The 12,288-nt window shown below is 42.6% G+C and overlaps 1 protein-coding gene across 2 annotated transcripts in view; it reads right to left on the bottom strand.

The window, feature by feature from the left end:
- Positions 1-12,288, bottom strand: part of LOC106649420 (protein couch potato-like) — a 78,039-nt gene that overhangs the window by 15,143 nt on the left and 50,608 nt on the right. For both annotated transcript variants that reach the window (XM_023460394.1, XM_023460396.1), the window contains exons 3-6: positions 11,377-11,430; positions 9,491-9,553; positions 7,521-7,662; positions 2,492-2,625 (exon numbers count right to left, since the gene is read on the bottom strand). In XM_023460394.1, coding sequence (XP_023316162.1) covers positions 2,492-2,625; positions 7,521-7,662; positions 9,491-9,553; positions 11,377-11,430 — 393 coding nt within the window. The remainder of the gene's footprint in view (positions 1-2,491; positions 2,626-7,520; positions 7,663-9,490; positions 9,554-11,376; positions 11,431-12,288) is intronic.

Genomic DNA, 12,288 nt, shown 5'->3' on the forward strand with positions numbered 1-12,288 from the left:
TTTTTTTTTTTGGTTTCGTTAACATCGAAATGTGGTGATAATTGCTCTTTAACTGTCTACGAAGCTCTCTTGAAATCGTGCAAAGCCTACATCTTGAATTTTCCGAATTTTGACCCCGTTTTTCGTTGTGCTTTCTTTCGGTTCAAACGAGTGCAAAAGAAAGTCAGACAAACGTACTCGTGCTGGGGTTATTTTTGCCCGTGGAACTGTTAATGCCACTACGTCATAAGAAAAGCTAGATCCGATAAATCGATCTCGTGTCTCGACTCCGTGGCACCGTGTCAGGTGTACGCGTGTGTGTGTGGGTGCCGTAATGTGCATGCCGTAAAATTCAAGGAAACAGAACTCGGACACACTACCATTACATTAAAAAAAAAAAAAAAAAAAAACAGCCCATCTCGTGCATAAAAAAGTGATGAAAAAAAAAAACATCTCTCTGAACTTGTGCTCTCTTGTTACTAACGCGGGCAAACGCGCGCGCGGCAAATCTTTTACGCGCATTGTTGAGCCAGATTTTTCGACTGTAAAATAGAGCCCCGGCTGCTGCTACACGCCGCTGCGCGCGCCCCATTTAAATGCAAAGCATATCTATACACGTATATATCCCTCCCCGTGGCTTTCCATGAGCCGGGGAATTTTCTTGCACTACATAAAGACATTCAGTTATGTAAGGGTAATTGAAAAAAAAAGAAAAAAGGAACGAAAAAGTTTCTTTCGAGCAAATTAAGAATATCTTCTCTGCTCGCCGTAGTACTACAAAGTGCAGCTGATGCCCTTCCACCCAACGCGGCCGCTCTCTGCAAATGCTATCATTTCGGCATAAGGAAATCTTTTCTTTCGCTGGAGAAATATATCGCGCCCACTCCCTCCTTTTCTTGTTTTCATTCTTTCCTCTCTACCCTTCTTTTTTTTTTGCTGCTGCTGCTGCCTTATCTCTCCACCTTCTCGTCGTCGTCGTCTGTGCCGTGTCTTGGAAAGTGCTCTTTTTTTAACTTCTTCTTTTTTATTTTTAAACCCTAGCCCCGCGCGCGCGCTTAACTCCGACTACGACGACGACGACGACGACATTATACAAGGAACACAAGTTCATATTTAATCCTTGGCTCTCTTTGACGTGCAGCGCATACATTTATACTATATAGAGTCAGAAAGAGAGAGAGCCAAAAGAGTCCACGCGGCGAGTAGTAGACGAGTCGCTGCGCCGTGCACTGCAACGCGCGCCCGTTTGTTTGATGAATACAAGAAATGGGCACTATGGCAACGCACACACACACACACACACACACAGACACACACTAACATTATCTACGTCTGGTGCAAAGTATACATGCTATTATACGTCTATATCTATAGAAAAGCACGACCTGGACGACGACGACGACGGTTCTACGCGAGGGGGCTAATACAATTTTCACGACGTTTATATTGCACAAGCTCCAGTTCTGTGTGCGCCGCGTGCAGTATATGTATACACACACGTATATACTTTATGTATATGTGTGGCACGTGCAACGCGTCAGTCAAAAAAAGAAAGGAGTGAGTCGCGCGGCGTAGTGCAGCAGCACGCGGTCGGGGTCGCGCCATTATTATACATCCGCGGAAGTCTCTCTCCGTTGCTGCTGCTGCTGCTGCTGCTGCTGCTGCTGTGACAGCATGCAGCAAACTTTTGAAATCGTAAAATTATAATCCGTATAAAAAATGATCGATTCGGCCGTCGATTGTTTAATAAAATTTATACGGCATAAAATTAGCTCGCAGCGCGAATCGATTCGATGCGATAATAATAATGACGACGATGATCAACGTCCCGTAATTCGGCTTGTTTCCAAGAATATATACGTAACGTCCTACGGCCGTTCGATAAGAGGCAAAAGCGCAAAACGGAAGCTTTATATATAGACGAATGTATAATTTAACTATGCCGATCTCCGAGCGTATATATATATATCTCCGCGCCGTGAGCAGAAAGAATACGTCGATATACATTCATCGAATTGAATTTTGATTCGGCTCTCTCGCCCGAGAAATGAGTTAATTACAAATGTGTAGAGAGCGTTGGGAGATAAATTCTGCGATATAAAAAGATTATCGATTACCCGTGTAGTACCCGTAATTACAATAAACGCGTCGACCGTTGGTTGGGGGGAAAAAAGAAATTATTACGTGAATATGAACTCGTCGAGTCTAGTTTTCCGTATTCTTACGATACATTATCGCCGATTAATGCAAAGCAACTTTGATACAACGAAAAAATCAATCGATCAACCAACGCACACACACACAAGTGTTCAAAAAGCTCCGAGATAAAAACAAAAATATCTACGCTTTTACTTGTTATTGAAAAAAATTGGTATCGTGTTCGAAAGGGTCAGGGGGGAGTAAAGAATTGAAGAATTTGAAAGAGAGAGAGAGTTTCATCACTAACGTGCATCGGGGCGCTCGTCGGCGGCTCCAGAGCTTTGTCCGCAGATAGTCAAAGATAGGAACGTACGGGGACCTGTGGATGCAGGGCCGGATGCACGATGGTGGCGTGCTGCAGGCCGCCCGGCAGCTCGCCCGCCGTCGAGTAAGCCAGTGGATGATGCCAGAGTTCGGGCCCGCCCGGGAAGAACGGCGAGCCTAGCGCTGCGAACAGAACAAAAAGCAAAAACACACAGAGGAAGGAGAAAATTAGTCATTATTCTTTAGGTAAATCGAGCGTATAATTTTATCCCATTTAGTTAATTGTTCAAAGTATATATGTTATTATATTGTATATAAGTCGAGAAAGAGGTAGAGAGAAGGCTGCGGAAAAAATAGATTAATATGTATGTACATCGATCATTTGTATATAAAATTTTCTCGATCTTTCATTCGTTTTCGTTGTTTTCGTTGTTTTTGCTATTGTTGTTGTTGTATATTTTCATATTAAGTTTATTCACATTGTGTCGTGTGTCAAATATGCATGTGTATAAGATGTGTGTACTCGTTTATATACATGGTTATTTACGTGCACTCTGAGCTTTCAAGCATAATACAAGCTTCATCGGGTTAATACAAATGTTTGATGTTCATCGCACAAGTACTCTGACACATTCTCGCTCTCTTTCGCCAAAAAGCCGATGAATTTGTACCTTTTCTCTTTTTTCCACATACACACACACTCGCTCACGCGTCGTACATACATACATCCCTCCGCGCGTGCAACGTCAAAAAGAAGCATCGGGCGCGTACGTATATACTACTCGGCCAATACACTTTGGTCGAGGTATAAAGACGCTCGCGCGCTTGATTCTTTGCAAAAAAAAAAACAGAGGAAGAAGAAGAGAAGCAAGAAGTAAAGTATATAGAGAAGAAAAAAAAGGGGCAAAGCAAGGCTCATCCACCCACCTAGTGGGCAAAGAAAGAGAGAAAGTAAAAAAAAAAATGAAAGAAAGAAAAAAGAAAGCCAGTCGCGCGCGGGGGTGTTTCAAAGAACCGCGCTTACGCTCGTACCCACACACTCACACACAGATACGGACACGCTATCCCCCCTGGCTTATATAGATACCGAAAGCGAGTCGATATACAGCTTTACACAACGACGTTATAAACTCGAATCTCGCGCGCGGCCGAGAGTGAGATATATACACCTGCGCCCTATATGGATTATTATTGCCAGTACATTACAAGCTCCGATCAGAGAGCAGTTGCCTATATACACTATACTCCGTGTGCTCTGCACTTTTGCTGCCCTCCCTCTCCTATATAACTTGTCTTTTCTATAATGTACATCTGCGCGCGCCCAAGAGAGAGAGAGAGAGAGAGAGTTCGAAAAGACGGAGAGAAGCTTTCCCAGTCCACCGCAGACGGACTGACGTATATTTGTGTGTATGTGTGTGTGTGTGTGCGCCGGCAGCAGACGGACGCGGCGCAAGCTCGCGTGACCAAGCGATGCATCATGCTTTATTAACGCGCGCGCAAACCGACGTATATATATGTGTACGCGAGACACAGACGTACACACGGCGAGGCATTAAATTACTCACCGAGCTAGTAGACTGTATACCTTCGGACTCGCGCTGCTTTTTCACTTCGATCGAGCAATACCGCTATAACCTCTCAGTCTCGATTCGCTTCTCTCTCTCTGTATTAAAGTATACCCCCTTTTCTTTGCACACGTGGGGCATACTTTATTTTTGCCCCTTTTTTTCTTCCTCTCTCTCTCTCTATCCGTGCTTTCCTTCTTATCGGCGAGGTAAGAATTTATGTAAACGTTTTATTATAATTTCAGAGCTTTTTCTCTCGCTCTCTTTTTATGCCTCGTCAGAGAACGAGCTGCACCTTGCGTATATATATGTACGCCGTGCAGCGATCAACTTTTTTCCCGGAGTTTTTTCCTTCCTTCCTTTCTTCTTTCCTTTCCTTGCCTTTGCCTCGCGTACGCGCTGGCCACGTTATACGTGCGTTGCGAAAGCTTTCGAGAATCGATGGCGAATTAGTTTTTATTGTTCCCTCCCGCGCGCGCGCGTGTGCAAAAGAAATACGACCCCGAGGCGCATGACATATTCATAAACAAATGCGCGCGCCCGAGTATAATACGACGCATTTCTTCTTCGGCATTCTTTTTTCTTACTTTCGTAATGCAGCCGGTATAAAGTCGCGAGCCTTTCCGAAGAAATTCGATACAAAAGACTTCTTTTGAAGCGCGTATATCTCTCTCTATCTCTTCATCGTGGCCTCGTGCATTTCTCGAAACGCTGACGCTTACGCGGCTCTGCGCAGCTTGCCCGAAGTTCTTCGACGATATGTTTTTTTATATATAGCGCGCGGCGCAAGCTTCTTCTCCCTGGTATACCGATCTGACGTTCATTGGCATCGACTATCGTCGATACGTATATCGATGTACGTACTGCAAGCTCGCTGTGCTTTTTCTCGCGTATCTGCTCTCTATTTTTATAAATGCAATCTATACGTAGCATCGTCTCGAGCTTGATGTGATTACGGACGAAAAATGAAAAGTACGCACGCACGCGAAGTAGCACATCGGAGATATATACGGATACGCGTATATCGATATAAAACGTGAAAGCTTCGCATCCGCACGAGAGCTTGCGCGCGAGTACAGCTACCCTGTGCGATGTACATTGAAAAATATGCTGCTGCTCTCCGGTGGTACGCTTAAATCCAATTTAACCCTAATACTTCGTACTTATACATGCGTGTGTGTGTTTGTACGACAAGCAAAGCTCGTTGTAATCCTATAATATAATTCGCCGCAGCCACCGGTGGCTATCGCACTCTCTCTCTGATGCGGGTAATATACGCCATCCGATATATCTATGTAGACACCTTTTTTTCTTTTTTTTTTCTCTCTCCTCTGCCTCTCGAACTTAATTACTTTCTAATAATCCAGTTTAGCCGCGTGTTTCTCGCCTCTATCCGCTCGAAGATAGATACAACGCTATATATAAATGTGTTTTATATTATGTGCCGCGCACGCGATCATAAATCGATCGAGCTCGCGAGCTTGGCATAATGTAAATCACACTCCCACCCCACCTTTTTTTGCACCGAAAAAAGTTCGGAATTTTCGCCCGAAAGTTCGTACCTCGAGCACCGCCGTCGTATACTCGATTTTCAATGTACCCGCGTATATATATAGGCGCAACTTTGCCCCCGCGCGAAAACTGGTTTGTGAACTTCTTTTTTTCCGACGCGTGAGCCATTGATAAACTTTTGCGCCGATATTACGAATCATTCACAGTCGCGCATAACGTACATTACGTTATGTATGTGTTAGGCAGTCACACACTCGAGCGGCGCGCAAAGTGTCACACGTTTTTGCGCTCGCGACAAGTAATCGCGCGTGTAATATAGCTAGTCCGTGTGTATGTAATTGTAGCTTCGAGCATTATCCTCTACGCACACACAAGCATTATATGCACTCGGGGCATTGATTTATTTAACCGCGCGGGCCCCAACGAGTCGGCACTGCCGAGAGAGAGAGAGAGGTTGAGCTCCAGTATGACTTCTTTCCGCCTTACTTATACACACGTATTTTGTGCTCACATACGTACGCGTCTATATACATTCAATAAATGATAGATCGAAATGCATATCGCTGTGGCTCGTTTAAATTTAGCTTATATATATACAGGCCATGACTCGTATCGGCGTATATTTAATTGCACTTTAGCCGATACATATATGGGATACGTATCGTACGTATCGAGCGGCCGAGCTAAATCGAATAATTGATCAATGCTCGACTGCGGATCGATCATGCTGTGTGGTACGGCCGCCACATATCGACTCTTAATCAGCGTATATACGTACAGACGTACACGTGAGTTTTCATTTATATTACATATAAATGAAGTACTAGTGGAAAAACAGCATCGGAAGTTGATTAAATCGCGTGTAAAAATCGACGCCTATTAGAATTGCTAAAGACGACTCTTCGTCGTTAAACTTGCACGAGAAGAATTCCAACGTGAAAAATGAAAACGAAGATTTTTTAAAGCAATTGAAAAACCGCACGGGGTTGTCTCCGTCTCGTTGTTTTTCAAAGAGTCCACGCAGCAATACGTTCCATGACGCTTGAAAAAAGAAACGTTTCATTTCCCACTCTTACTCTTCGGCACGTGTATCATCCATCCAGTCCTAATCGCAACAAAACAACAACAAAAAAACACGAAGATGCGCTCGTGAGAAAGTTGGCGCGCTTCAACTCTCTTTCGTACATACGCGATCCAATTAAAAAACAATTCAATTATACAGATGTACTCCTTTCACTGTTTTGAGGGTTGCGGTTGGCGCTTCTGCAGTTGCTGCTACAACTACAACTACCACTACTACTATTATTACTACTACAACCACTACTACCATTGCTAGGCTGCCTACGAGTGTGTCGGCATAATTTCAAGCGGATCTTCTTCAACTCGGGCGGTGCACGTACAGCAGTCAGGCATCCACCCGCACACACACACACACACACACACACACACACACGTACACTCGCACACGCGCGCATCGCATACACTGCAATGTGTATTCATATACAAAGTCAAGGAATGTAGAACAAAGGCGAGTTTCTGAGCGAGTTGCAGTTGTAAAAGACATAGCAGACGCAGAAAGAGCTAGGAGAAACGGCAAAAATGGAGCATACGGCAGTCGTGATGCGGAAACAAAACTCATATACTTTATACATCATGTATGTGGTAGAAGTCACAAATGTATTTATAATGTAATCAAAGAGTCAAAGGTGTGCTGACGAAAACGAGTGTCATACAGTTGATTACGTGATACGTCGTACAATGATAATGATGATAATATTTATAAAGTATAATTATGTATATTACGCGAGATATCGATAATTAGCGTGTGACATTTTGGACGTGTAATCGAGTGAATGGAGAGTAAAAATTATATAGACAATAGATGCATACAATATGTAGTAGAAAGTAAAAGTTAAGAAAGCGATAGAAAGAGAGAGAGAGAGAGAAATGGCATGGTAGTTTGTTTTTTTTTCTGTTGGTGCGCTTTAGCAAAATACTTACGTCCTGTTAGAGGGTGCATCAGAGCGGGGTGTGAGGTTGCTGCTGCAGCGGCTGGTTGCTTGGGTTTGCTAACCTTTGTGTTACTTTTTGCAAATTCCAAACGTATGGTTTGTGGCATATCAGGATCAAATCTAACCCCCTGCTGCAAAATATAATATGAAAAAAGAGAAGAAAAAACCCTACATTAGTTCAAATAATGCACCGAGCAAGAGGAGGAATTGAGGAGCGTGTGTTTCTTTTTTTTTCAATAATAATGAGGAGCGGGGTGGTGGTGGTGGTGGTGGCAGTGGTGATACAATGGTGGTGATGGTTGTGATATATATAGTGGTGGCAGCTGGGAGTGAAAAAGTTAAGTGATTGACTTGATTTTCACGTACTATATAGCGATCAGATTTTTCGTAATCAAAGGGTTGTTGACAATAATAAAAAAGAGTAAAAAAGAGAATGTATAGAGAGAGGCGCAAACAATTCGAGTGAATATAGTTAAAGAATTTCACAATAAAATACTTTTGTCTCAAATACGTGTGTAATTTTTGGTTAAATTTAATATTTACTGCTCTGCGTGAGTAGAGAATATATTTATAGGGGGTGGAGGGTCGCATGGAAAACATGTGAGTGTTCTTGTTAAATTTGTTTTTCTCTCAAAAAATCATGTTATTACTTTATGTAGCAGCAGAATGAATAAAAAAAAAATACAGGAAAAAAAAAGAAGAGAATTCGTGCGTGTTCGTTTAAAACAAAACGGTATAATTTACTCTTTCTCAAACTATCATAATGGCCGATCGAGTCCCATGTCCATTTGCTTGGCACGTTATATACTGGAGAAATTGCACTGTTATTATTGTTTATGCATACACAAATGCACTTGCTAAAGGGCAATTGTACCATAATATCGACTTTTGTGTGTGTGTATATGTGTGTTGCGTATTACAAATGACAAGCTTTTTTCAGGTCGTGAGTGTATATAATAAATATTTCAGATATATAAATGCGAGTGTGTTTTCATATATATGTGTGTGTGTCTGTGTGTGAGGGCTAAAGTCAAGATAATACTTCGACGTGCGCACTACGTTTATGTATAAATGTCGGTTAGATATTCTATGCATTATATAGAGATAGGATGGAAAATTTATGTATAGAGTATATAGCAGTGTGTGTGTGTGTGTGTGCACTCGTGACTATATATGAGCCTGCGCGCGTGTGTGTGTGTTTGTGTCTGTCTGTCTGTGTGTCAGATATATGGTGTAGCTTCGCGGAAGATGTATAGACGACGATGGTAGGGAGAGGGTTAAGTTTAAGCTCGATTCAGGCGAATATCTCGCGAGCACAGAGACACGTATATACGGTTGAGCTTTAGCGCGTAATTCTGCGAACCGAGTGCGCGAAGCCGTGTCCGACGACGACGGCGATGTGTAACGGATAAAATAAAAAGCTTAATCATTTCTTTTTTTTTTTTTGCTCTCTGTTCTTTCAATTAATTTTTTTTTTTCTTCTGTTTCGATTTTTCGCTGGATTTATAATGAAAGATTCTAGGAAAACCGTTGGCTATAGTTGTGAATTGACGCGCTGTTCGGGTTAAGCTTTTGATCATGGGAGCAATGAAACGACGGCAAAAGTTGGCGAAATGTTTCTTCGACTTAGCGAATGGCGTCACAAGTATTCACGGGATTTGATCATTTTCATCGCCAATGGGAAGAAACCGATTGAAATGTAAATGGATTTTCTTTCAGTATAATAAAAAAAAATTTGAGGAAGAAAAAAGTTAAGACGTGTATAATGTATAGTACTCGCGTCTCTCAAAAATTCTTTGCTAATAAATCCGTCGTCCCGTGGGTATTAAAAAAAAAAAAAAAAAGAATATCAAGAGGGCGTCGGGGAAAAACTTTTCTTTTTTTTCACAAAGTTTGAAAAAATGTTTGAAAGAGAAGGAAGATCTGGTGCAGTAATTAAACTAAAAAGGAAACGTTTACCTGTAAGTCCTGTTTCGCAGCCTCGGCGCCGGCCCTCGTGTGGAACGTCACGAAGCCCACCGGCTGCAAAAAGAAAACACACAAAAGAAATTCGTACGGTTTATATTTTTAATGGCTCATCCTCTTGCTTTCGCATATATATATACGCGGTATACGGTATATAAGCCTTATATTATTCACTTTAAAATCCAATATTTTCCAAAGGTCTGCCGTTGAATTTTTCATGCGACGCGCGCGCGCGCGAGCACGAATTTTTTTTTCTACCTTTCCTTTTTCATTTTATTTTTCCTCGACTCGCTCGACTGTCTCTCCGGGTAGAGAAAAAGAAGCAAAGGCGCTTCTGTTTGTTATAATAATTCATATGAAAAAAAAAGCCAGAGTCGGAAAATTTCTCTGTATATCCCCACGAACGTCGAGCTCGCGACGTAGAGCACGTAAAGTCCCTTCGTGCTCGCGCGCGTTGTACGAGACAACGAGAATAGAATCGATCGCAATTTAACCATTTGCCATAACATCTCTTTTTTAAATTCTATGAATATTTCAAATGTTTTGCCTGGAAACGGGTATCTAGACGTATAGACACACACACATACACTCATGTATAAATGCCGTATTAGTATGGGTTGGACACGCACGCGGGGGTACAAACCAAATCGATTTTTCATTCTATTATTATCAACGAGCGTGTGGTTAACGGCTTATAAACCGAGTTCCCTTTGGCTCTATGGCGGTGTAAGTATACGCGCGCGTTTGTCGCAATTTTTTCTCCCTCTCTTTGCTCTCTCTCTTTCCCTCGCAATCGCGTCGTCCTCGCCATTGCCGATGTAAATGTTGTCGTGTGTATACCTTACTCTATCGCGGCAATTTGCGAAAATTGAATGACAAAAAAGGAAAAGGGAAAATTTTTTTTTCAACGCGTAAAAGCACCACGCAAAAGCTGTGATTTGGGATTTTCGTTTGAGAGGCCGAAAAAGGAACTATTCAAGCGGTCGATTGCTCGTTTTCGAGATTTAATTGATCTGACGAATGAAATAAAAAAGGGAGAGAGAGAGAGAAATGAACGCGGCAAAACTATTATTACTCCAGATCGGCGGCGCGCGTTGAGCGAATATTACAAAAAGAAAAAAAAATGACTTACAGCAACAACAGCGATGCGAAAATAAAAAAAAAACGCGAGTTGATTTACGCTCTAGACGAGCGTGACGAAAAATTGCATTTTCGCGATTCATCTCCTCTGAGCTGCTGCCGCTGCTCCAGCTGCAGCTGCGAGTGTACACTGCGCTCCTCTATATACCTTTCGTTAACAAAGAGAGACGTGTATAATTGCTGTCTCTCTCTCTCTCTCTCTCTCTCGGAAAGTGATTCCGGAAAATCCGATCGAAACTCGCGGTCGCGCCGGGGCTGTATATATAGCTTATATATACCTGCACACACACATACACACACCGATCTTTACAAACGAGTGTATGTGTGTGTGTGTGTGTGTATACCTGCGACGTTATCGATTTTCTATACCTGTATACCCGAGCTTCGCCGCCGCCGCCACCACCACCGACGAACGAACTGCTGCACGATGCTCTACTTGACTCTGTCTCTCTTTCTGCTGCAGAGAGAGAGAGAGAGAAAGAAAGAAAAAGCGAGCGAGGGGGGAAAAAACGAGTTGAACGTTCCCATACTGTAACTGCATATATACATCTATACGTCTGTGTGTGTGTGTGTGTGTGTGTCTATACGTGGGAATGAGTACCCACTAAGCGTTTGTTTTGCTGATCTTCGACGTGAATTTTGCGCGAGGATTCGCGAATTTGCACGAAGGCTTTCTCGCACACGTTTTTAGGAAAATATAATCATTGAAAATTGCGCGCTCGAGTGGCGTGTTTACTTACCGAGGCTGTCTTTCCATTTTTGTTTGTGACTTTTAACAGCGAGCCCTCGTAGCCCTGCAAGAAGAAAAATAAAACAAGATATTAATCCATGTAATCTCGTCGTTTGACCTGGTTACGACATTTTTTTTTTTAATTTTTATTTCGTGTGGCATTGGCTAAATATGTACATAACTAAAAAATTCGTATCATTTTCGCGTACGCGCTCCGAGTTAATGATGTTTTTCCGAGTGGCGCACTAGCCGCGCGAAAAACATCCAGTCGAGATTTCGGGCGTAGATGTGCGCGTTTTCATTTTGAAACTCGTTAACTGCCACCAAGCTCCGCGTAACCACTTCGTCGAGCACATTACCATTATTTAGAGCGCCAGCTCACGCGCGCGCACGACCGGATCACCTCTCGAGTAAGTGGGAAATTTTCGAAAAAAAAGTGAATTTTTTTTTTTTTTCATTATTAACCGCGTACCGGTTATAAATTTTGGCTTGTAAATTCGTTGCCGTTTTTTTTCTGTTTCAACGAGTTCGAGCGAAGTGCCCCGTGTTTCAATTTTCTCCCGAACGAATACTTGTACACGCGTTGACGAATTTTCATTATTCATCCGTGTCGGGCGCGGATATTTTTCGTTACACAAAAACAGTGCAGAGAGAGAGAGAGAACAAATTTTTGTAGGTATACACAAAAACGTGCTAGATAGCTTATAGCATGTATACAGCCGCGACAAATTAAAAAAATCGGCATCGCAGTTACGAAAAAAACTCCTCGCGCGCGCCCATTAACCTATCCTAGTATTCCCATCAGTGCGAGTAGTCAGTCCTATCCACCCCGAAAAAAGCTCCGCACTCGTAAACATCTGCCCTCGTCTAATTGCGAGGATACGTATATATGTATGTACGTTCGCGTGCATAAAAAGGAAAC

This window comes from Trichogramma pretiosum, unplaced genomic scaffold (genome assembly GCF_000599845.2).
Source record: "Trichogramma pretiosum strain Unisexual culture from Peru unplaced genomic scaffold, Tpre_2.0 scaffold50, whole genome shotgun sequence".
NCBI classification, from domain to species: Eukaryota; Metazoa; Arthropoda; class Insecta; order Hymenoptera; family Trichogrammatidae; genus Trichogramma; species Trichogramma pretiosum.